The sequence below is a fragment of the Epinephelus fuscoguttatus genome, linkage group LG1 (assembly GCF_011397635.1).
Source record: "Epinephelus fuscoguttatus linkage group LG1, E.fuscoguttatus.final_Chr_v1".
Lineage (NCBI taxonomy): Eukaryota > Metazoa > Chordata > Actinopteri > Perciformes > Serranidae > Epinephelus > Epinephelus fuscoguttatus.
The window spans coordinates 28,611,094-28,638,249 of NC_064752.1; the positions used below are offsets into that span (position 1 = coordinate 28,611,094).

The window sequence follows — 27,156 nt, forward strand, 5'->3', positions numbered from 1 at the left end:
TTTATTCTTCAGCATTAGACTTCTTTGGCCGAGGATTTGATGTTGTGCTGTACGCTCCAGGTCAGTTTAGCCCTCTCAGGGAAATTCCTAAGATAAGATAAGAAACCACTTAAGCTGAGGCAGAGATGGAGGGCTGGACAGAGGTGAAATAAAGTGGAAAAATGGTATAATTAGCTCAGTCACTTTCCGTCCTACTAGGTTCACCCAGGGGCGTAAATATAGACAGCGCAGGCAGTGCGGTTGCACTGGGCCCGTGGGGTGAAGGGGCCTTGCGAATGATTCAGATTGCCACCTTGGAACTACACCTGTGTTTATAAAAAAAAAAAAAAAAAAAAATCACATTAACTTAAAAATGGTGCCATTTGAGAGCTATATGCCCTAAAAATGCAATCCCATCTCCATCATGATTGTCTTTTCTTTTCTTTACTTTTTTTCCCCTTTTTTGGGTAAATAGTCAGTAGCAATCTGTAACAAAATTAAAGGCTTATTCTACATACACTATAAAAACTTGGAAATATATATATATATATATATATATATATATATATATATGTGTGTATATATGTATATATATATATATATATATATATTCGTCTTTTCTTTGATATTTTTGTCATATACAGGCATGCAATAATGAATGTTGGGTAACATGTATGTTGCTGTGCGGTCTAATATAGTGTGCCAGAAAAAGATTATGCACGTATGTCCCAATACATAGTATGTCAGATGCAATGCAGTATGCCAAAAATACCAGGATCTTCTACTTCATCAGATTGGATTTTGCAGCATGCAAGCCAGCATGCTTTTCTGCCTATTCTGAGCCACAATCCTCTGTGCAGTGGACGATACGTCACATCGACTGAGCCGCAAACAATTGACAACTGATTGACAGCTGTCAGAAGTCCAAATGATGGATGACAGCACATTCAAGTAACTGATGAGCAGTCAAATAGTAATAATAGGAATATTCTTTTTTTAAGTGAACAAAATAATCTTAAATATCACCAACAACAGCAGGACTTAACTATGAAAAATAACAATGACAGAAAAATGCAGATGTAATTTCATGGTAGTAAATGTAATATGTTAGAATCTACAATCTGTGTAATTAGAACTTAAAAGTTAATTGACATACATTGCAAGGTAACAACAGCAGAGTTCTCCGGGTTGATCTCTGTCTCTGGCGAACTTGCTAAGTGGCGTTTGTTTTATTCCCAAGATAGCAGTTATAAAAGCAAGAGGGTCAAAGTTCAGGACGTAATGTTAAGAGAAAGAAGTAAGTGTGTGCATACTGCATGCAGCAGTACATACTTTTTAATGGCAGCTGCATCATCTACTAAAAGTAAAAAGAAAAAGTATGCGATTCAGAGCGCACCCTTGATGTTGCCTAATGTCAAGTCTGTATTTGATCATGTGACATGACGATACAATACAGTAGCTACTTTAGGCACAAGCTGCGCACATCTGCAACTCCAGTGAGCAGTCGTGCCCTTTAAACAGAAAAGTGGCAATAAGAAAAGACAAGAGAGATGAATAGGAGGAAAAAGTAGCAATGCTCCCTAAAATAGATTCCTCTGGCATTTTTATAAACAGTTGCCAGTGGTGTGTGCATGTGTGTGTGTGTGTGTGTGTGTGTGTGTGTGTGTGTGTGTGTGTGTGCGCCTTATAACATGCTCTAGGGCCCGCTATAACTATCTCACGCCACTGAATCCAGCCTGCCCCTACAATAAATCTGCCACACACATACATTCAGATTTAATTACAGCTACAAATAAAGGCTTCTGATAAAGAGGACGATGTGTTTTTATTTAACTTGTTTAACTGTTTAATCTTTTTTTTGTGTAAGGGTTCAGACAGCAGCCAGGAGAGACTGTTGCCAGATGAAAACAATCAGGACATCCAGACGCAGTTCAGGTGGGCCAGGAGGTTCAGTGTGGCTGCACGATGCAAAGGTGGGTTCATCTGCTGTAGTTGTCTTTAGCGACTGTAGAGAAACGCTGGTATTCACTGCTTTCTACACCTCTAATGTCATCCATAGTGGGGAGCTATCTGATGGAAAGGAAGAGCAGTGTTCAGGGTTTTAACTGAAAACGTTTCACTCTGCACTCAAAACATCACAAATGAATTTTAGATTTTAAAGACTAAAAGCAGCCCCAACACAAAAAGCACATTACGTTATCCTGATGATTAAATATTGGCTAATAAGGCACATGCACACCCACATACACATGCATGCACACACAATAATCCCACATTGTGATGAGATCAGTGCTTTTCAGCTTTCATGGATCATAATGTCAGCAGAGTTTTTAAAAGCTTAACTCCGTGGCCAAGAGAGCAAGAGCATTTTGATATTTTTATAGCTGTAATCTGTCCTCAGTGGATTGAGATTCCAGGGTTGTGTTGGTCGACCTGCGACGGGAGTGTGTGCTTATCTGTCCGTGTGTGTCCGGGGAGCTGTCTAATATACGTGTGTCACATAGAAACAGCAGCTGTGGAAGAGACAGATTTTCCTCCTGCTGCTTTTTTCCCCCTCTTCTTCTTCACTGATTCTGTCCATGTTTGGGTTCGTACGAGTTTATGCATAAATCTCCTTGAATCACACTACCGGCTGCTACGAGCCTGGACAGCTGCGCTCAGAAGATCATCTAGTCATGAATGCTTAATCTTGGCTTTGAGATTAAATCGGTCTGCCTCCATCCTGCCAGCTCAGTTTGCTGTGTGTCGGATGTTTCCACATGTTGGTTTATCCACAAATGCTTCAGTACCTGTGGTGACAAAGGAGAGCAGGCAGCTGCCTTATTGATCAGAGAGGGAGGGTCTTCACCAGTTTAAAAAACATACGATAGATCATGTTTGCTGATCTGATTTGATTAATTATTCATCTGTGAGTGCGCATACATCTGAGTATCTGCGGCTGCTTTTACTGTGTTCAAGTTAAAGTGTGATACAGTCAGTTACATACAGAGAAACCTTCAGCTTCACACGGGGAGTGTCGTGGTGTTTGTGCACACGCTTCTAAATTTGTCTGTCTATATAACCCGCAAAGACGCAGAGGTCAAGTCAATTTCCAAGGAAGGTTTTTGAATTTTCTCTGAAACTACAGTATGTACACTGATGACCCCTCGGTACAGTTTGCATATGTTAATTCCTGGTGGCCAGCTCAACTAAAGACGGATTATCCAGTGTCACAAGCAAACAGGAAGATTAAAGGAGCTGTATACAATATTCAGAGCATATCTATGAATCAGAGGTTATCTGCACACACTTCTAAACATAAAGGTGGCTGTGACAGCGGGTAGTACCTAATGATGCTAACCCCCTTTACTCGCACCGCAGCCATCTTTAAACTTGGTCTGTATTGTGGTTACATGACTGTTGTGTTGATAAAATCTATCCACAGACAGACATAAACACTTGAAAATTCTCAAAACAGCTTCTGTGGTAGTTCCCGCTACAAAAAAAGTGTCTCCAGGACCACATTTTGTCATGATGACACACACACACAGACTCACAAAGTGAAAGCCACACCAGCCATCATGACATTGCTGCCGCTGGTTAAAACTTGATTATCATCTAATGACCCCTTAGATTTACTTTGTGGCCCCCTGGAGGAGTCTTGACCATAGACTGTATAAAATAATGAATGTAGCCGTGACATCACCCATTGGTTTATGGACTTTTGAAGCCTCGAGTTTGGCATTAAGGCTGTCTTGGTTTTTTTTTTGGAGCCTGAACTAACTACATTCGAATGAGAGGTTGGAGCTGTAGGAGCAAGGCCTGAATTTGACTCACAAATTGTAGTGACACCTTACGGACAGCTTGTTACCACAGACTGTATCCTGTCACTCAAGTGGCCCTGCCCTTAATTATGTGTAACTTTAAGCTTTAATAAAATGTAAACAGGTGAATTATATAAAAATTCACCCCTGTACAGGTGTCATAAATGTTAAAATTAGCTTTAAAGACCAAATAAATTTTTTTGCACCATGTAGTAAGCATGTTTAATTGTGCTGTAAAGTTGGGCATTTTAACATGAGGGTCAATGAGGAGTGACTCGCTTTTAGGGCCAGCCTCAAGTGGCCATTAGAGGAACTGCAGTTTTTGGCACTTGTGCGCTGGCTTCATTTTTTCAGTCCCAGTTAGCAGCTTTGTCCAGCCCCCCAGGTTTGGAACCACTGACTTAAAATATATACATTTGGGTGCTTGTTCTGTGTTTGCACAGGTGCAGCTGTGCATTAGTGGGTCTTTGCTTGTGACAGTATGTACAGTGTGTGAATCTGTCATTATATTCTATTAATTTAGCTTGCTGTATGGTTTAAGAGGGAGTTTACTGGTTGAAATTTAGCTTTAATGGAAAAGTCCCTTTTTGTCATTGCATTCATTGCATTCACAGAGCGACCACTGAGAAGAGAAGCTGATGAGGGAGGTGTGAAGAGAGATAGGAGAGGGAGCAGAAGGGGAGGGGAGAGGCGTGTGAGGAGGTGGGACTGGGAAACAGATGCTGGCACAGCAGTGCAGCATGTTAGCCACCACCCCCTCCCTCCTCACAGCCCCTCCTATTCCCTGCCTCTCTGTCGCTCCCTCACTTACTTTTGGTCCCTCTCATAATCTTTGTCCACTATCTGGCCACACAGAGAGGCTCGAGAGCAGAGGAGAGCGCTGTCTCTATGGGTTTCCCCGCTGTTCTTTAAATCATGGGACAGAGGCAGCATTTTTCATCCCAGAGGTTTCTACTCAGATTTGGACTATGACTTTGGAGCTCTCTGTGCAGTTTTACTCCGCTATCCTCAGGGTATTACTGCAGGAATAGTGTGTGTCTGTGTGTTTGTGTGTGCATGTGCTTATATGTGTGTGTCCATCCAGCATGATGCCTGCTTCTGATAGTCTTGGGTCTAGCAGCAGGAGTGGATCATCATGAGAGGGGGTCACCACCAGCGAGGGTGTGGGTGTCAGCACCTGTTCAGAAAACTGCTCAGCAAATGTGGCTGCTGCTTTGGTCGAGTTAGAGGTATGTAGATGCTGCAGTTGTTCTCCGGCGGTGGAGTAAAGTTTACACTGATGATGACATTGTGTAGGATTTAAGATGATATATAGCAGAGATGAAATATAATGTTCATAACAGTGTTTTCATTAGTGTATGATCACATGTAACTTATAATCATTGTGTTTTAGTTATTAATAATAATACATTTTATTTATAGAGTGCTTTTCATAGTACTCAAAGACACTTTACATTGGTAAGAAACGATCATAGAATAAGCTTATAGCCATAGAATGAGCCGTTATATCTATAGTGGGTCTTCTTGCCATGTTAGTAGCCCAGAAAGGACAAACCAAACACTATCTGTTTAAAGGGCCATTTGCATTTTTGCGTTGGCCAACATAGTTCTCCTTCACGCTTGGCACACAGGAGAAGTTTCAGTTGGTTGCAATGTGCAACCTCACTGCTAGATGTCACTAAATCCTACACACTAGACCTTAAAGGTATCTTGCATTTATAGATGCAGAGAAAAATATCATAAGAAACACTCAGGGCCGAATTCACAAAGAATGAACTGCGGCCGCTGATAGCACCTTGAATTGCACTTCATTTGCACCCGTAGTTTGCTCCGTCTTAACGTCCTAGTCACAAAGGATATTGTACTAATGATATACCAGCGAAAACACGGCCACAAAGTTTGGCAGCTGAGTGCAGTTTGCCCCTGATTTGCCCCTGATTGCAATTAGCCATATGGCATGGCATGGTAAGTGTTTGGCAAAGTACTGAATACTGTATACCCTCATGTAGTGATGTCTGCTGGAGAGTCAGTCTAACAGTGTCGGATGGGTTGAGGCTGTGGATTTGACCAAGTCTGACCACTTTATCACTATTCCCTCTCACTTGTAGCTGTTTTTTCATTATCTTTTGAATTTAATATGAATTATGGAACCGTTTTTGTTCACGTTTGTTTTCCCCGTTTTGTAAAAATAAATTACTGAAAGTTACTTTTGAAGTGCGTGACAGAAGTGTGTTTTAAGAACGACCACAGACTGTCACTTGTTCAATGCATCGATATCTTCGGATGCCATTAAAGTAATAATGATTATAATGTCAAAATATTATTTACAGACTGATTTAACAGACGATCACTGCTGCCACGATCACTGGAAAGTCTGGGCGAGAGGCTACCACAGAGGAGCGCCCAGTTTGCACCAGCTTTCTAAAGACGTTATTTACTTCACTCAAACTGCGTGTGGCTATTAGCGCTGGTGTTAGTGAATTAGACGTTATTTATCAATGAGGCTCATTTGCATAGAAAGGTAAAAGAAAGAAAGGTAATATATGCATATTACCTCATTTAAATACGTGCAAATAACACCGGAGCACCGAGACGCAATCTGCTTGGCAGTGCAGTTAGTGGAGCATTTCACCTTCTGCGCGTGCTTTGTGAATTAGACGGTATCTGTTTGCCCTGCAGTGACAGCTTAAAAAAACATATTTCTGCTTATAGTCCAACTTTTGACAACCATTGCTAATAGATGCCCTGCCCCCACCAAACACACACACACCATGTAGGCTTGGAAGTGAATTTGCGAATCCTACAATAGCGGAGAAATTGCCATACTCTGCCTTATTCTGCCTCTGATTGGCTTTCCCTGACATTCCTATCCTAACCCTAACGAATCCCACTCCTCTTGCATAAATTTAATCAGTCCAACCAACAAAGGTGACAAGTACTAGCCAGTCATAGGGAGCATCACATCTGTCATTCTCTTGCTATCCAAGGATTCACGAAACCCCTTTGTTTGGCCTGCTTGGCTAATATTCTTTTGTCTTACTGTGAATCCTCTAGCTTCCACAAAGTGATTGCTGGGGGTCCAGACTAATATTAGCATTCTCATGTTTGCTTTGTGTTGGCTTTTGTTTGTTTATTGGGTCTAAAATGGTGCTGTTACAGTATTGTTTGCACTGTTACAATGACACAACAACCAAAAAATGTCTACTTTTGTGAATGTAGGGAGAATGAGCTGAAACAATGAAACTCAGCATATTAACTCTGCTAATGAGCCACTGTTAGCAGCAACCTCAGCCACATTTTATGGTACCAACCAAGCAACAGGCTGTAATGTTGCTAGCTGCAGTTAGTCAGGGGTTCATTTGTCCCTGTTGGGTTTGGTTTCTCTTTATGAGTGAATGTTGTATTGTAGCCTATGTTGTATTCTGTTGTGTTTGTCTTGTTGACAAGTGGCTTCACTGTTGTGGGCTACAGCCCTCGACCCTGGCGTCGGGGCCAAGTGAGGATTTCCTTTGGACTGGAGGTACAAATAGGGTTGGCAAACTATGCAATGCATGTTGATTGTTGTTCCTATCGTTAAAGAAAAAGTGACAGGGCTGAGGAGTGGATACTCCTTTAAATAGGAACTCTGCTTCCATGAAATACCATGAGAGTCTTTTAGAAAGTCTGCTCCAAGATGACACAGTGGCATCATTGTTTGTGGATTTGAAGGCCATGTATTTAACAGAAAACAAGGCAGAGATAGTTTCATTCATGTTTTTTTTTTCCAAGATTCCCCCGCAGTAAGTCAGCAGTCTGTGTTTAGAGGGATGTGATAGGCTACAGATAGAGAGAGAGCAGTGATTCATGTTTCAATAAAAGTCAGTGATAGAGTCACATCTGGATCTCTGCACTGTTTCTGAATGTGGTGCTGATCACTGAATCTTTGAAACACATGAATCAATGAGTCACTGCCCCAATGAAATGGAAAGATTTATAAGACTCAGAATGGAATATCTTCATTATGATCTCTCTCTGCATCACTGACAGTAATCAGATATTATGAGATGAAAGCTTCTCTGATTTTTTTCTGCTGGTAATATTGAATGTTTGTGTTGATTTCTGTTGAGGTAATAATGTGCTAACAGAAGCTAAAGCAGAGCTGAAGACTGGTGGTGTCTGTGAACTTTCAAGTAGCAGTAGCTAGCTGTGTAACCATGATCTTGTCTGCTAAAATGCCTTTACTAGTACAGGAGTAGGCCAAATCGGTAATTAATAGTCAAGAAAAAATGTTTTTCTTTTTTATTACCAACTGATTGGGAGTTGAAGGAAAAGCATAAAGCCTATTTCCTGTTGCACGCCATTATAATAACACTATTTAATCAACAATATTGCTACATTTGTCACGAGTCTGTTAATGTTTTACAACATTCAGTCAGTTTTAGGGCTCCATATGTGGCAGAGTTTCTGGATTTGTAGGCTAAAGAGTGCTCCAGTAGGCTGCAGCACAAGTTAGCTTCGCCCTGGTACCTTCGTCAAATAGCCTGAGGGATTTTTCCCTTGGATGCTGGATTATTGCCGAAAATAAGCTCTGTGGCAAACAAATGCCACTTCCATGTTTTGTTCAGCAAGATAATCTTCATAAATTGACACAGCTTTTATGATTTTTGAAGCCCAAATGCATTTTCCAGAAGTAAAAAGCCAGAAAACAAATACATCCACACACCGAGCATCTCCCATTTAGAGGGATTTTAATGCAGAGTGATGTTTTGAGCCTACAGCTCTTCCTCAGACTTCCTCTGCCTTTCTTCTTTCTTCGGTCCACCACTCACTTTATTGGGGTGTGTGTGTGTCTTATGTACTGTTTTAGAAGTAAAACGCGAATGTTAGGCTATAAACAAACTACACCATGGTCGGATGTCTTAACGTCAACCCCACAATGAGGCTGTAAAGCTGTGTTCAGCACAATGATGTTCTGTAGTCACATTTAGCCGCCTTTTTTTTAGACACATAGAAGCTTCAAAGTTCACAAGTGAGGTATTTACTGATGTATTTTATGTCGTAGAACAAAGCGTAAAAGTCTATTAAGCTTGTGTAACCACAGACCTGATTTCAGTCATCTAACCAAACCGCCCATTGACTTTGAGACGAGGGAACCAGGGTGCTAAAATGCTAACTCACATCTGGGTTTCAGGACTCATTCCTGGAGCACTCTATGCTGTGATAATATGAGATGAAAACATTAGCTTACATCAGTAAAGACTGTTCTCTTTCATCTCTTTGTCCCTGCGTAGCTTTAGTTACTGCTTTCATATCAGAAGCATTTTTGACTGGATGTAAAAATAGAGTGATTTTCTTAATCCGTACCCCTACAATACTGTGACTCCAGAGCAAAGGCAGCTGTATGCACACACACACACACACACACACTTGAATATACACATACATAGACACACAAACACGTCCCATTACTGCCCCGACCCTTAAATCCTCTGTTGTTCCAGTTGCTCGGGGAGTGATTACAGAACAGCTCTTCTCTGAGCTGCACTGCTCTGACAGACCCTGAAAATAGACGTGTTAAATATAAAAAAAAAAATGAAAACAGCCTTGAGTGGAGATGCCTCACTTTCTCACCTCTGATTGCAAAGATTAATAGAACATCTCAAACATTTTCCTTTGGGAGACACATCGCCTGTGTGATGTGTTGTCAGTATTGCTGTTATACAAGGTGTTTTCTACCCATGTGACTCTAAAAATACCAATTTGTCTGTTTGTGAGTCTGTGAATGAGTTTGCTTTGCCCAGCAGCCACAGTCAGGACAGCACCAGGTCTTCTTTCTTCATCTAATCTGCTTGTCTCTGCATTCATACCTTTTCTCTTCTTGGTTGCAGGAATACTTTTCCAGGAGAGCCTTTTTCTTTTATTTTTTAGTGTTGTTCTGATGTGGTTTGGGGCTTTCTTCCTCTGTTTGTGCAGCTTTCTGATCTCCCTCTGCCTCCCCTAAAGACTTCCTTCTTATAACTCCCTCATTGTGCAACCACTCTCATTGAGTGTTTCATTTGGCAGCAATGTCCAACAGCTATTTATAAAGACAGAGAAACACCTCCAGATAAAGTATGTTTACTTGGAAATCTACTTAAAAGTCCTGCCAACAATCTCACTGTCTCATTACACATATATCACTGTGACTCAGAAACTGCCATGACTAACAGTCCATTAGTCCACCAGTGTGCTTGAGGTCATCACTGCCAGTATGTGAAGAAGTAAACATGATGACTAATAAGCACAAAAGTGTTTGGTACCACAGATAACCTACATATACAGAAGCTTATCTCATCTGTTGGCTCAGACATTTTGACCTTTTACATTTGGTGGCTTTAGTGGGCTACCTGATCGTCATTTGAACTTGATTTTCATCTAAGATGCAATGCGTAATGCGTGGCCACATATTCCAAACTAAAAGTAGTTTAGAGACTATTTTCATCTCCATACCAACTAGTACAAGTTTTCTTAGCTTTTTCAGTCAAGTAAATACAACACTATTTGGTTATGAGGATAGGAAAAGTTTGTGGTTGACAAACGACTGACGTGACAAAATAACTCAACGCTGACTTTTAGTTTCACATGGGACACAAACGCCCGTCTCCTAGGTCAAAGTCCTGTGCTTGTTGGATCCATCCACCTCCCCTCCCACCCCACCCATCCTACACAGACTTTCGCACTCTTTAGACGACTTCCATAGTTCTGACCATCTAGGTGATGAAGATGGGTTTATATTGGAGTTCGTTGAAAGCTTGGTGCATCTCATACAGACGCTAAAGGGTGCATTGTGCATCCATAACTGATGCCAAGGGCCACTGCTTATGTAGTGGTTTTTGATGCCTTCATGGTGAGACCAGGCTGTATTTCTTTGTAAAAGTACACCTATACAACATCTGAATTCAAGTTTCTCTCTGTCTTAAATGCCCTGTTAACTTATTGTGAAACACACTTCACTCAAACTCCACAAAAAACAAATAAGCTCTCTCGCCAAACACTGGTTTTGTAAAAAAACAAAAACGACGACTGGACACTACAGTCACTCACTATTGCCTCTTAAAGCACAAGTGGTATTTCAAGACAAGACCGGCTGTGGCTAGCAGGTTAGCGTGCTAATTTCAGTAGATATCTCAGCAGCACAATACATAGACGTCTTTGACATAACATCATTATTTTATTACATGTTGTTGATAAAGTCTTTTTTTGTTTTTTGAATGTTTTAAACTGGTCATATCTTACACATTGCACTTTCAAAGAACACACTTGGACAGTTATACATGTTAGCCAAATTCGGGACAAGTCTTCTATCTATATCTGTAAGCAGAAGCTACCTGATGCCAGTGCAAACACCTGTGGAACTGGTGTGCTGTGTTTAATACTCTTCAGTACACTTACTCATTCCTGTGTTGTGCTAAACTTAGACTTTAACCAGACCTTCAGCGAGGGGAGACAGAGTAGACAGAAAGTTGTTTTTAAGCAACAAACAAAAACTATGAGGGATGACCACAACGTACGAGTGAGAGCCCACATCTGCAGCCAGCAGCTCCGTGGGAAAAAGGAAGTGGCGCGAGGAGTAGATGTCCTGCTACACTGTGAAAACTGTAACTAGGTCAGCTGTTAACGTGCAGGATGTAATCGCATGTGATGTGAAGAGACATTAATCATAATCATTCCTGTATTTTTCTAGCTAATGCAATTGACCTAATAATTGTTCAGGTCACAGACGCTGAGAGCAAAGAGCAAACAGAGAGCAAACCACAAGCATTTACATTAACATTGATATCTGTACATATATGGAAATATAGATGATGAAATGTATGTTCGAGTGCCGGTTGCATCTCAGTTTGGTGTTAGCCTACTTACTGAACCATTCTGTGATGCAGCATTGGCAGCTAGCCAGTGGATAGCGATCATTTTGAAGCAGCAATATTTTAAAGTAATTAACATGGAAGGTGCAGGCCAATGACTGAGAAATAAATGCTTTCAGCAGCAGGACCTGAATGTATGGAGTGGGATATATATAGACTCTGTATAGATGAGAAGTTGAGGCACAGGGAGATCAGCTGATCAGATCCTGGTTTAACCTTAAGCTCCATTCTGTATTTTTACATGTTGCCAAGCCAAAATTCCTAAAACTTTTATAGTCACAGCAAACGTATTGTGACATTTCATACACAGGCTGTGTAAAAATAATGGAGGTAGCCACCTGACATCACCAATTGTTTTGTGGACTCCTGTTTTGAAGCCTCGAGTTGGACATTTTGGCTGTCACCATCTTGGTTTTAGAGCCAAATTCTACCTCTGTACAGCTGTCATGAAGGAAAATTAGAGACCAAAACCATTGTGTACCAAACTGTAAAGCGTGAATGTATAAACAGAACTCGATACAGTTATGGACGCTGTCCCCATTAATTCCTGGGAAAATTGCTCAGTGGTACATGACACCAGAACAGTTCAACATATAAAACATATAAAAGTGCACAGATGATCAACAGTGTTTCCAACCTGTGTGGACCATGCAGCAGGTGCACTAAAGCCGAGCTGGCTACTTCCAGGTTAGCACTCTGCTAATGTAGATGGAGATAAAATACGATTAGTATGGCTATTATAGACTTTTCAAGTGTCATTGGACCAATTGGATCAAATTCTAAAAGTAAAACGAATCATTTTCAGGGGTTGTGATGCTCCAAAAAATTCACATACTGATTTACAGATATCTTTTTTGCCATGTAAGTCAATTGGAAAAAGTCTTTTGGGGCCACATAGCATCACATGACAGATGTAAGTTCACTATTTGGCCACTTCATAAATAGTCTTCAAAGCCTTGAGCACTTCCTGGGGGGTTGCTGTAAACATGTTTATTTCTGCTGTAAGGTTGAGCATTTTAATGTGAGCGTCTGTGGAGTCAGACTCGCTTTTGGAGCCAGCTTCAAGTGGGCATTCAAGGACCTGCAGTTTTAACCTGCTGAAGGTTACCACCTGATTTCATATCTACATGTTACAAGTCATCTCTCATGTTCAGGAATGAAACCCCTGCATTAGTTTAATGTGGAGCAAAGATGTGCACGCATGCATATTTAGCTCTATTAATCTGTCACTCTCCTGGATTGAAAAACTGTGCATCAGCTCTGTTTAGGAGTGAGTGGACGCAGATGACATGAACGTGGCTGATTTGTAGTTTTGGTGAGGACAGCGGTGTGGACTGAGGAGTATTTTCCTTGGCAGTATTCCAACAGGAAGTGAAACAGGCCGTTTTAACTCAAACATGCATGGATTTGATTGCAATAATGATAATTACATCCATCAGCATGCACAGAATATGAAGCACCAACAGTAATCTGCTCCCGTACACACACAGATGAAGGCCTGGCACATAACATGTGCAAAGCTTTAGTCATGCTTAGACTTTGGTGGAGTGTCACCGTGCTGTTCGAAGCTCCAACAGCATTTCAATAATTCGAGCTGTTGCTGACCATGACCATTTATGGGGTTTGGTGGGGGAAGATGTAGTTAACAGTCTCCCAACCATCTGCTGTAACACAGAGAGAGAGAGTGAGAGACTCCCGAGATGTAAATTAGGTCATGGAAACAGCACTCAGCACAAATACAGTATACTCTTCTTCTCATGTAATATGTGTTAATTATTAATGCACTACGACTTGAGGAGACGAACAATCTTCTCTTTATATCCTAACCTTATAAAACTCTGTAGGTTTAGCTTTGTGAAAGGATTTTATGCTCTAACTGTAACTGTTAATACACCAACTTGCTTTCAGCAATAACCTAAACCACAAACCTAAAGTCTAAATGTTTTGGTTGTTATTCAAAGTAGCGTTCAAGTGCTTTAAAGTAGCCCGTCTGCCCTTTGTGATTCAGAGGATAGCGTAGTTACCCACAATAAAGTTTTTACTCAAAGACTTCCACTTAACCTGAAATTATGCAGAGAGCGATATTAATTTAATTTTTAATAGGACATTTCTGGACATGGTTTTGACAACTTCGAAAGGTTAAGAGGACAGTCAGAACTTTAACTGGATTGTTTTAACAGAAAGAAGACATCAGTATCCAGTAGTGCAATGGAGGGTGTACACAGGTATACAGGGTATCTCCACCTCTTCTCTGGCCGTTTATAGTTTGCCCACCTACCAGCCGAAAAGCCAGGAGATTACACCCACTTCCTCCTCTGTAACCTACCCATCTACCTCGTACACCCACTGTAACGTCCGTAGATGTCTTATCTTACTGACATAAGAGTTAACCAAGAATGAGCCGACTTCGTAGGTTCTTTTCCGTGTAACTTTATTGCCATTCGTTTAACGTCAACAACATACATCCACCTCAGCCCTCAGCTTCCTGTATATGTCATGCTTGCACATGCGCACTAAGAGGTCAAGATAATAACCTGACAGGACCTTCTAATAATGACAACTTTCATTCATTACACCCACCTCATCAGCTACCACCACAGCACTGTCAGTATCTATGTCTGTATGTTCTTTTAAATCACTTCTGAAGACTTATATTTATCGAAAGGTTTCTCTCTAAGTTCTCCTTTAAATTTTTAGGTTTATTTTTACTCTTAACTAATAAGTTAACTCTCTTGATGTTGCACTTAAATCTTGCACAGCTTTATATTATACATTTGAACTAGTGTCCTCACAGATTTTCTTGGTGTTTCATTTTTGGTTTTTAATTTATCTGTTGTTCTTAAGTTTATTTTTTATGCCTGTTTTTTTCTTATGCTTGCCTGGTTTGTCAAATATTAACTATTAATTTTATTGTTGTTTTTGTTATACAGCACTTTTGATGCTGGTTCTGAGAAATGCTATACAAACTTTTTTATTATGACATCTGACCTGCATGTCTGGGACAGGTGCATTAAAGGTGTGTCAGCAGTAAACTCCTGCACACTGTCATCATTCACAGCTTTTATTATTGGTCTGTAAACTAACTGTGTAAAGAAAGAACATGTCAGGAAGCGCTCATTTTTCAAGTGGAAAACTCTGAAATTATAAAATGCACAAACAAAGTTAAGGGTTGTGTTTAGGTGGTAACCCCAGATTCGTAAAAGCTCCCACAAGATTTCATGTTCCATGTCAAGAGATCATTTTAACCCAAACCATGATCTTTCCGAACCCCAAACCAAGTGCTTTTTGTGCCTAAACCTAGCCAGACCTTAACCACAGCTTTGCCCCAACATAAAACAGCGAGACAAGAATATTTTGTAGTGGCTCGTGAGAGTTTTGCATATAGCCATGACCAAAATTAAGACAGATGGCTTTCCTTTTCTGTGCTCACTGTGAATGTGATCACAGTTGTCTAGTTGATGATGCTGTGTGGCTTCGTACTGTGGTCATTACTGATGTGATTTCAACTGTAGCGGAGTATGCTGCTTCAGTGAAAGCTTACACTGGGAAAAAGGAAAATGAGTGGCTCTGAAAATACTCCAATAACAGTTTACTCAGTTTCAGTTAGTGTCCACTCTTACATATAAAGTTTTTGTCTAGTGCGATTGCAGACGGTGAGCTGTCGTTGCCTCAGTGCAGCAGATAGGATTATTGTCTGACCCTCTGCTAATGTTGTAGTCCTGTTTGCTGTCATCTCTTTCCATCTGGGCAGGTGTGTTGTCTGAGCCAGTGGGGTTGCCAAGAGACTCAAACCCCACTCATCCATAATATCCATCAATCTGAGTTCAGTAGAAAATATGTTTGGCCCACAAAATTGCCTCACAGTGAGACCTGAAAATGGTCACAGAGAATGTTTTTCTTTTACCTGAAGTTCGACTTTAACCTTCACTATTATCATGGACAGAATGTTTACACAAGAATAAAATGTTTAATATGATCTGGATGTCCATAAAGCCTGCATGCGAGGATGCATTCACAGCTCGCATTGCTGACACTCCTGATGGTGGTCCAGCTGTTGCTCTGTGGGAAAATGACACATTACATAAGTGTCTCAAACAAACATGACAAGCTGAGTGGCTCAGTTCATCAGTGATTTGGATGTCACAAAGACCATTACGCACCATTAAGGGTCACTTCTTAGAAAATGCTGATGTGTTCGTAGAAAAATCTGCGGTAATGTTCACTTTTTGTATCATTTCGACAGATGGTAAGGTGGCTGATGGCGGCCCTGTTTGACCTGATCTTGATAAAGAACAATGGGACCAGATGTCCGTCTCTGCTCAGAGTGATAACATACAATGTGTGTGTATCTGATTCTGGTTTATTTGTTCTGGTCTGTCTTTATTGAGGTCACACATTTGAGGATATGGTCAAAAAGTAGTTTGTTGGTAATGCCATTCTTACATTTTATAGTTAATTGCTTGCAGCTGTTGTTGGTCTGTCTTGGCTGACACAGCTCTTCAGTGTTACATGGAGGTCGTTTGTGGTGGTTGCTTCAATTATTATTATAATTATTATTATTATTATTAGAAAGCTTATGACGGCACTAGAGAGGAGGCTCCGGCTGATTGTTGAACCTCAGATAAGGAGGAGCAATGCAGATTTCATTCAGAGAACTGGACTGCTACTACAAGACATCCGGTCTTAATATAACTGATGCTGGTTGCACAAAACACCTTAAGTTAAGATTATTCTTAAAGTCTGAGTTAAGGTTGCACAAAACGGTTTCTTGAAATGTTCACTTAAGTATTTAAGGTTTTCTCTGTATGTTGGTCTTATACTTAAGAAATTCCTTAAATGTCGCTAAACCATTGTACAAAACTCTTTAAGTTAAGATTTTCCTCAAAATCAGAGTTAAAGTTGCACAAAACACCCTCAAGTTTCCTTCTTAAGGGTTTCATATGTTGTTCACTGAAGTATTTCAGATTTTCTCCTTATGTTAGTCTTATATTTAAATAATCCCTTAAAGTTACTTAAACCATTGCACAAAACAACTCAAGTTAAAGTTTTTCCCAGAGTCTGAGTTAAGGTTGCAAATAAATACGTTTAAGTCTTCTCCATAAGGTAACCTTAAGATATTCACTTTGGTATTTAAGGTTTTCTCCTTATGTTGGTATACTTATGGAAGCCCTTAAAGGTAGTCAAACCATTGTACAAAATACTTTAGCAACCCACCTAAGTAATAAAACTAGCCTAACTTTGACTCTATCTTAATTGCAACATGACCGAGTTTATGGCGATAAATGAAGAAAATCGCATCTTGAGAGGAGAACGTGTTCTACGACCGGGAGACTGATGAGTAATAATGTATGTTTTATTAGTAAATGCCTTCACATTTTTTCTTAACAAAGGATTTCTTTTAAGAGACTCTGTGCAACACCCTTAAGTTAGTCCCTTTGCTTAGGAGTAATTAAGCCTGGAGTGCCATACTTAAGGAGAAAACTTAAGGTATTTTGTGCAGCTGGCCAGTGGAGATTGTCCAATATTTTGGTTTATGAATAAATACCTAATGACAGTGCCATCAGCCTCAACTGTGTTTTATATTTAATGCCAAATAATACATTAGCATGCTAACACGCTAAACTAAGATGGTGAACACTGTTAACATTATACCAGCTTATCATTAAGATGTTAGCATTTTAAATGTGGATATGTTAGCATGCTAATGTTAGCTTCTAGTTCAAACACTCAGAGCTGCTAACATGGCTGTAGATTCTTTCCCAGTGAACAGTGTCTTGCAGCTGTGATGCGTCTTCTTCTTTGTCTCCATCAATTGTGTGATTTCACTCTTTTAGATTCCATAATTTTCTGGATTATTTTTTTCTTTCTTCTGATTTCCTAAACAGGTTGATTGTTGTTGGTCAGCAGGACTTTTAATAAGATTATTCTGGAAAATAAGCAAACTGTCTCAAGAGTCCACTGGTTCAAACCTCGGCTGAGAACACCACCACACTCACATAACACACAAACACTCTTTGTTTCTCTTGCTTACACACACACATGCACACACACGCGCACACACACACCCTGACCCTGCTCCCTTCCCTCTTAATCATCCCATTATAGAAATGAGTTTGTGTTGTTGACTGCATGAGTGAAGCACCAGGCGATGAATTAGTTTAATTACTGTCTTATTTGAATCCAGCCTGCTTTACATGTCTGCAGTGTTTTGCAGGGGACTGAACTTTTGTCTGACAGTCAGCATATTAACACGATAAATACACAGTGCATGTATTTACATAAAATTTGCACAAATGATCATCACCAGTTCTGAACAGTGAACATAATATTTGTGTATTTCTTGTATGTAGGAGGCCGGTGAAAATAAAATGAGAACTGAAATGAAGCAGAAAGAGAAAGACATTATTTAGTGTTTCACTGTCAATATGGCGTCTTGTTTAATGGCACTATCAGGCAGTTTTGGCAAATGGCTGACCCAGATTTCCACTGGCTTCTTGAAAGCTTGTTATTATGATTACAGCTTACATAAATGTGCTGACAGGGAATGGTGGCTTCTGGGAACAGTCCAAAACGACAATATGAGGCTCCTGAAAGATTCCACTTTGCTACGATCAGCAGAACAGAGTGAAATGTTAATGTTAGGGTACGTGATTAAAACAGTGTGGCAGGGGATTATGTACCAGTTTCCATAGTCAAGAGACTTAAAGCTGGAAACAAAATCCAGCTGTGGCGTAAAAGCGTGTCTGTTCCAGGGTTGAGTTGTAGAATGAGGCCAGTTCAGTGCAGACGTGATGGGAACAGTTGTGACTGAGGACAGAGAAAAATAATTCCACTTTATATCCTTTTTATTTTATAACAATATACTGTATAACAATGAGGCCATAAAAGTCATTAAATAGTCTTAAACTTGAATTTGTGATTGCCACAATTAAATTGAGTTTTTAAATATTAAATGTGAACAGTAACATTTCGACAAAGAAAATAACTATAATATCCCCAACCCTGGCAAAAAAAAAAAAAAAAAATTGAATTGAATTAAATTAAATTAAATAAGTCAGTAATTAGAATAATAAAATGATAATGATAATAAACGTACATAAATAAATTAAAGAAAAAAACAAAAATATAATTACAGCAGTGCATAATTTGCAAAAAGCTTCAAATTATTCAAAACCATGAGCTTCATAAGAGCTCCACAAATGAACAAAGTTCTTGTCCTTCTTTTTTAGAATATACATCAGTCTCTCCAACGCAATTTGTGAGGTCTTAACTACTACAAACATTTTATTTGGATTAATTTATACATCGTTTTATTTCTTTTCTCAATACTGGATCACTTTCAACAATAGTTATCTACGTAAGATGCTTATAGACACAGGGAACATGTGGAAAAATAGGGTCTACGTTAAAAACAAATAAATTAAAGTTTCCCTTTAAACTGCCTCCGTACTCCACCACTGTCTCTTACATGGCTCATTAAAAGTGCTGCAAATACTTAAAGAGGACAGTGATGGACCTTTGGTTGGTGCTGCCACATTTTCAGTTTAAAAAATGTTCTATTTGAGATAATGTCTAACAAATGCTGAATTCAAGTATAATCTCCACTTAAACTTACGAGTCCATCCTCGTGAGAACAGATGTGTTTATAATGATTGAGGACCTGTACAGTAGCTGCAGCTACTAGAGTTACAGTTTGGACTTAACACAGGAAATTGAACAACATTTTTGTGCAGAAATCTGTCTGCAGCATCTGACCTGAGAGGATGTACCCCACAATTAGCCGCTGTGTATTAACCCAATCCTTTTCCCTCTTTCTCCCTCTTTCTGCAGCGGAGTCGTACTCTGTGGCGGTCAGGACCGGCAGTATCACCCCATCAGTGGGCCCTGTGCCCCACCAGGCCTCAGGCAGCTCCAGCCCCTGCTCATTCTCCTCGTCTGGAGGATCACGGCACCCTGTCAGCGCCCTCAAGAAATGGCTTACCAACCCTGTCCGCAAGCTGAGCTCTGATACCAGAGGAGGAGCGGGAAAAGTTGAGAAGCAGATGTGCAGGTCAGACTGGAGGCAGTCGTCATCGCTCCGTTCCCACAGTGAAACTCAGCTGAGGCCTCTGGAACCAAACGACAGCTACACCATCCTCCCCTCTGGAGACACAGTGAGACTTTAAGACATAAAGGCTGCATTAATACCTCATATAATGTGTTTTTATTTTGTAATAATTCTTGTGTTTGTGTTGTTCAGGTGTGGAAAGACGGTGTGTTGAATCCAGTAGCCTCTCCTCCTGCACAGGCGCCCTGTCAGAGCAACTTATCTGACCTCCTGCAAGGCAGAGACACACAGTCCCTAGTAATGTCTCTATTCATTTCTATATCATGTTGTTGCACCAAACTTTATCAGGATGGAGACAGGAATTGGCTTCATTATTTTATGTATTTATTTTCAGGTCTTTATGCCATTCTGTAGCTTCTCAGTAATATATCTTATGTATTTAAATCTGAAAATTCTAATTTTGGTTGAAGTATGTGTGTTTTAGCGTCAAAATTTTCTCAAGCCCCTCTTAAAACGTTTTCACACACGACCTGACGTAGGTTCCTGCATGATGACATTGCTACATGTAAACCGCCTAGCCCGCCGTAATGTGCCTCTTCATGACCAAGCCAAGCCTTCTTCGAGAATAGGTATCAATCTTATGTTTTAGGTTTGGAAAGGCAGACAGAACGACTGGCACAAAAGCTAAGCAACGTACTGCTGTGGACGCCACGTTAGTTTGGTTCCGAAAGTCACACAGTAACACAAACAAACTAACCGATTAAGGCAGTGAGTAGACCAGCAACTTCCCATGTTCTGTGAGGTAGGATGACTGTTTCTGTCAAAAGAGTCTGGTGGCTACGAAGAGAGCAATATAACAGCGTCAGTTCCCCATTGGAAAGGGCTGTCTAACAGTAAGTGAAGCAGGGAAAACAATGTAAATCCAGCGTACAACTTAAATTGATATTGATTTTCTTTAGGTGGCTAAAATATATTTATGCTGCTGTCCATTTCCACAGAACCGGACTCCTTTCACAGAAACAGTAATTTTCCTTTGCAGAACATGGGGAGTTGCTGGTCTACCACCACCTCAATTGATTAGTTAGTTAGTTTGTGTTATAGTGTGACGTGGTGTTCACAGCTGTAGATTGCTTAGCGTCTGTGCCCCGATACTCCTGTCTCCTTCTCCAAACTGGGAGCGTGCCAACCGCCACCTACTGTAGGTAATACACGGATGATTGATCTATAAATGTGTAAAATACAAGAGTAGTATATAAAAATATTAGTTTAAATATGCAGTATAATTTAGGTATTATATTAAATCTGGATGTTTCCTCCTGAACTGGTTAAATGAAGGATTATTAATAATAAAATAGCACCATCTTCCACTTCCATGTATACATTATGCAGTCACAGTCAGTAATACTGTCAGAAAACTGCGTGTGTGAGGAGGAGGAGGGCATCAGCACTATAACCATGTCACTACTCTTGCTAACAGCAGAGTGGCTGTTCCCATTTGAAAAACCCACACAACAACCCAGATGGAGTCGGCCTTCAATGTCTGAAATTAAGATATAATAGAAAATAAGATTTGGAAAACTGAATAAACAAATATGACCAAATAAGCAATAAATCTTTTCAGAAAATAGACCACACAGAAAGTATTAAAGAAAACCAAAATGGAAATCATACCATAATCAGCTTTAACCTTTACTTTGGTCGACAACATTATGAAAACAGTTTGCAGTGCAAAAAAAGTTGGGGAACATATGATACATGTTATTGCTGTGATGATATGAAACGACACATTATATAAAATAGAATTTTTTTCTGATCAGACAATATAATTACAGAAGTTGACCGGAAAAAGTGATTGAGAACAACATAAATGAAGCATAAATAATTCATGACCAAAGACAAAAGTGCTCTTACAACTGTTCAGTCAGTGTAGCCTCTCTCATAATCAAACCCTGATGTAATGCTCATCAGTTAATAATGTATAAATGACGGAAACATACACTTAAATGTTGAGACAACTCACACTATGAATTACAAACGTCCCTCTACATCCTGTTCAGTTCTATTAGCATGTGAAAGGCTTTTTATTTACACACATCATTTGACTTCCACCAATTGTGCCAATTGAATAGCTCATATGTTCACATTTTGCTGCATATTTTGTGTGTGTGCACACACACGAACACACACACTAGCACATAAGACTACATTCTGGTAACCCTACACTGTAGTAAATACTCTTTGAACAGCCGTGTGGAGTGGAATCAATCCTGTGGGCTTTTCTAGACGGCATCTGGAAGTAATCAACTAGGAAAGCAGTCTGTATCTGGGGGTGAGGAGCGTACTGTCACGACACCCAAGCAGCCTATAGCAGTAAAGAATTAATTAGCCCAGGGGTGCTGCAGGGCCACTGGACATTTGTTAACGTAAGTACTAATGCTGGCTGTATTATGAACAGGTTTACCCTCACATCCAGCTCGGCATGAACGTGTCCTTCTTGGTCTTCCTTTCTTGGCAGTCGACTGGTTCAGTTCCTGTGGCATTGTCTGACATTGTTCAGCTTTTTAAATGGCTGTCCTCGCTTTCAGCCTCTCTCAGTCCAATGGGCCTTTGGGATGAAAATATTAAATGAACACCTGCAGCTTTATGTTTACTTTGGCTCGTCAACCTTTTAAAGGGAACTGATGCTTTTTCTTATTTTCTAACATAACGTTACAATGTTGGATGTTCATATCAAAAGTGGCCACATTTCAGATGATGAGGTAAATGTGTGTAAAAGTAATCCCTGTGAGCTAAACCTCAGGCTTCAGACTGTTCTGAATTCTGCTTCTAATGTTTAGACAAGCTACATGTAGCTACATGCTAACGTCAGGCAAACATCTAAGTCATCTTAGATGACGTCATCTTTGTTGCCGATGTAAATTTCTCCCAATTTTGGATCATATTCCTGCTGGAACAGGTCTAGTTGTATTCAGAAGTTTTACTTTGTGGTTTTTCACAGTAGTAAGTGCAGCTATACTTTGTTGCAGTTATTCCCCAGCTGCAAGTACACTGCTACATGTAGCTACATGCTAACATCAGGCAAACATGTAATCTTTGGTGCTGATGTTAATACCTCACCAATTTTGTGTTGTATTCTGCTGGAACATGTCCAATTGGGAAGATTTTGGTTTAGAAGCTTTTATTGGTGATTCTTAAAAGGGGAAAGTGCCACTATTCTGCATTATAATCATTCCCATGGCTGCAATGATGGTGCAGAGATGCTGAGATACATTTTTCAGGAGGGTGGCTTAAAGAGACAGGCGCTAAAATGGAGCACATCAGACAGAGGGCGAATACAGGTGTTCCAGCACAGACAGTATGAGGAAAATAAAGATTTTTTCAGCATTAAAGCAGGTTAACATGTCCTCAAATACAAGTATGAACCTGAAAATGAGCACAATAAGTCCTCTTTAATGTTGTCCTGTCCAGATCAGGGTAAATAAAAAGCTTTATCATCTTTCTGAATGAATACTTTGACATTCTGGGAAATATGCTCATTCACTTTCTTACTGAGAGTTAGGTGAGGAGATTGATGACACTCTGTATGGTAAAGATAAATGTACACTTTTAGTGGCCAATTAGCTTAGCTGAGGAAAATAAAAAAGCTGGCCTGGCTGACGGTAACAAAATCCACCTACCAGTGCCTCTAATTCTCACTAATTAACATCTTTGTTTGCTTAATCTATACAAAAACCAAAGTGCAAAAATGACACTTCTCTCTTTAACAAGACATAATGTGACAGGCTCTGTCTAACTTCCTGGAGTCTCCAGCACAAAGCCCAACACATAACCACCTGTAGAGTGCAAACTGTCATTTAACATGTTGGTTTTAAACTAAGGAGATGTAACGTGTTAGTTAGTGAGCTTTAGAGGTGCTGATAGGCAAATTTTTTTTCCCCTTTGGACAGAGCCAGACTAGCTGATTCCCTCTATGTCCAGTCTTTGTGCTAAGCTAAGCTAACAGGATGCTGGCTCCACCAACTTATCAACCCTACAGACATGAGAGTGGTGTTGATCTTCTGATCTCACCCTCAGCATGAAAGTGAATGAGTGTTTCACTGAGTGCTGAACTATTCCTTTAACCTCCTTGCAGTTGTCAGAGGAGTTAATGGATTTCTGCTTGATGAGAAGTTACTGTTGGAGAGGAGGAAACATTTAGAGCAACAAACTAAACTCAGTTTAGTGGCAGCAGGATAGTGGATAAGAACCAGAGTGGAGACGGAGTTTGAATCAGCCTCAGATGTTTCTCATCGGCAGCTGCGTGAAAATGTGAACAGTCGACTCAGACTCAGAGAGAAAAAATGACTGACCTTGAAAAAAAAAAGGAAAATAAACAGAGTGCATATTTGACCCACAGACTGACTCAGCAGACAGATTATCATCCAGAGCACCGAGGCAGAGCACAAAATGTGGTTAGACTACACTATGTCAAACGGATTACAGTCAAACTCACATTAGATTATACTGCTTTTAGGTGAGGAGCGATATTTGTTACATAACAGCTCTCTTTACACTGCGGTCAGTTACCCTGACCTTTATCTGAGTGGACAAACTGTACTGATGATGCTCATTATTTACCTTCATCTGTCAGGCCTGATTCGACTTTTCCAAATTCCTCTGCCCAGCAGTCTCCTCAGCAGCGAGCAGAGACATTAAAAAGTGATTATTATTCTCAGGTTACACGGGATTTTAGGGGGTGGCATGACTTTCCAAAAGGGATCATAAAAGGGAACATAAAATTGCTCCACAGATGTGTTCTCCAGGTTCATCTTCATCATCATCATTTCTACAGATGTGTGCAGGCTGGCTCAGGGGTCACAGTAGATGAAGAGTAATGATATGTGAGATTGATGCCCAGTGGTCAGAAATCACTCTACACCACAGCATTTGGAAGAAGTACTCAGATACTTTACTTACTCGAGTAAAAGTACAAATGCAACAATTTAAGGACTCACAGTCATGTTGACATCCCAGTCTCAATAAACATGTGCACTAATGCCTCCTCATGCTTGTTGTGTTGACAAATTTTGGATAAATTGTCAAAGACTAAAGACAATTTGTGTTTATTTTTAGTTTCTTAGTTTTTTTAAAGTATACAATATTGTTTCAGTTAGTTTTCATTTTCTCTGAAGTCTAGGTTTTATTTCTATTTCACTTAACTAAAATTTCTTTTTCATACCTAGTTTTAGTTTTTGGGTTAAGTTTTACTTAACTGTAATAATCTTGATTGACACTGCTTTGTATCAGGGGTCACAAGAGTAAAAGTTCAGGAGCCACTGATTTTATCTTTAACAATTAATTGTATTTTAAAAGCTCATCATAGCTAGCATTTGTACATGGGACCCATATGGGAAGTAAATGGGTTGAGAAATGAGCCCTATATTGGATTGTCCATGGGTTCCATATTGGCCCTGTGCTAACTGCCAACATCAATCATAGATATATATATACGTAGATGCCGCATTCAATGGTGCTCCTCATTGGAGCAATACGTCAACGTGGCCGCCATCTTGCCCAGGTGGAGCCGCGCTGCCTAATGCATGTATGTCTATTGAGGCAGGAGATTATTTATGATTAAAATCATCATTACTCGCTGAATTCTCAACCGATTTTCATGCGGTTTGGTTTGTTACAATCGTCAGACATGTAATTATGATACAGGATACTTGGTTAAATAAAAATGCAGCTTTTCACACCAAAATATTTGATCTTATGTAGATAAAGTAACTGTAATAGTTCTACAACACATTTAAACTAAACTTTCCCCATGTAATAAATATTCTTTTTTCTTACTAGATGTACAATGCCCACCACGATGTCATTTAATTATTAATTTTGATTATAAATGTTTATTCACATTTCACACAATGTGCAAAAAATAGTATATCAGCAGGGTTGTGCCGAGCTGCAGTGCAGATTCTGATTAACAAATGTTGGCTTTGTACAAGTGAAAATAAATGACTTAGAGCTGCATGTTTACACAAAATTTTTGCTTTAATCTCATATGTATAACACCACAGTGCTCATGGGAGCCTGGACACAGAACTGTTTACATTATTAGGTCATATTTACAAAAAACACAGTGTACAGTAGCTAGTATTATTTTTAGGAGTCTGCCCAGTCCTGTCGAAGTCCTCAGGTGTGAAGTGACAGCTGCAGATGACTGAGGAGTCACTCAGGACAAAGTCCTTTCTCCTCACTGCTGCTACCCATGCCCGTCTCCTATCTGTGTTTTTTGGGAAACTACACACAAAATAAGTGTCAGAAAAACGCAGTTCCACATAATTTGTAGTTACAAATCAGGTCACAAGTTAACTACTAACGTTATACTGCATTATGTCACGTTGGTGCCATGAAACAGATAGTTGACCAATTGGAATAACACAAACATAGCTGTTTGACAAAGCATCATAATTTTAAGTAATATTATATAAATGTTAACCTTTTTTCTTCAAGTTGTGTGACATAGCGTTAGCTTAATTTGGCATTAGGACCAGAACAGGACAGTTACTTTACTTGATTAGCTTAAAAGAAGGATCACTTTTTCAGATATATATCTCATTAATCATGTTCGTAACAGTAAAATATTGTAAAACAACTTCTTACCTGTGGAATGTTATTCCCTTCTGCTTGGTTTTAACACTTCTCTCGTTCGTACACTCAAATGCAGAGCAAAAATGTGGCATTTTTGCCGAGTCTGACATGGGTCTGAACCGGTCAGAGCACCTAGAGGCAAGATGGCGGCGGTATTGACACATCCCACAAGCCAGGGTGCGGCATCTATGTATATATATCTATGCAGATCGATGGCTTTATTCAAGTGGGCCCCACATGGTTATGCTAATGTTACCTGGATACCAAGTAGGTATATGGACCCCAAAATGGGAATCTCATCTGGGACCCACTTGGGTAAATCCACCCATATTGGCTATTGTCATGGAGCCAATATGTAACCCAATAACAGTCACATATAGGGCCCATTTTTCAGTCTGTTTACTACCCACATGGGCTCCACATATAAATGTTGGGTGGGTAGTAGTTATAGCTAGTGGAGACAACAAAATACTCAAATATTGCTGAGTGCTTGGGAAAATGAACTTTCCACTGGGCTTCACTGCCCCACAGAACATGTTGTCTCTGTCTGTCTCCTCTTACGTAATATCTGACAGTGATGCTTACCAAAAACTGTCTTGTTTGTGTGTTTCAGAGTCAGAAATCCAGCATCAACACTCTCCAAGGGGAGGACAGCTGCACTGTGACTGACGACTCGGCCAGCCAGTGGTCTGCTACAGTGGACAGCGAAGAGGAGCGAAACATTGCCTTAGAGAAGAGCATGTAGGTGTTGGCCTCTACATTTAACGAGGTGTTTGACATTTTGGGAAATAAGTTTATTTGCTTTTTTTTT

The 27,156-nt window shown here is 39.9% G+C and overlaps 1 protein-coding gene across 3 annotated transcripts in view; it reads left to right on the plus strand.

Moving 5' to 3' along the window:
- arhgef25b (Rho guanine nucleotide exchange factor (GEF) 25b) overlaps positions 1–27,156 on the plus strand; it is a 42,378-nt gene that overhangs the window by 3,567 nt on the left and 11,655 nt on the right. For 2 of the 3 annotated variants that reach the window (XM_049577037.1, XM_049576865.1), the window contains exons 2-5: positions 1,847–1,952; positions 19,496–19,818; positions 19,905–20,009; positions 26,959–27,086. In XM_049577037.1, coding sequence (XP_049432994.1) covers positions 19,708–19,818; positions 19,905–20,009; positions 26,959–27,086 — 344 coding nt within the window. In that variant the 5' untranslated portion in view covers positions 1,847–1,952; positions 19,496–19,707. Of the gene's footprint in view, positions 1–1,846; positions 1,953–4,600; positions 5,012–19,495; positions 19,819–19,904; positions 20,010–26,958; positions 27,087–27,156 lie in introns of those variants that run through there. The other variant, XM_049576957.1, reaches the window with a different exon arrangement.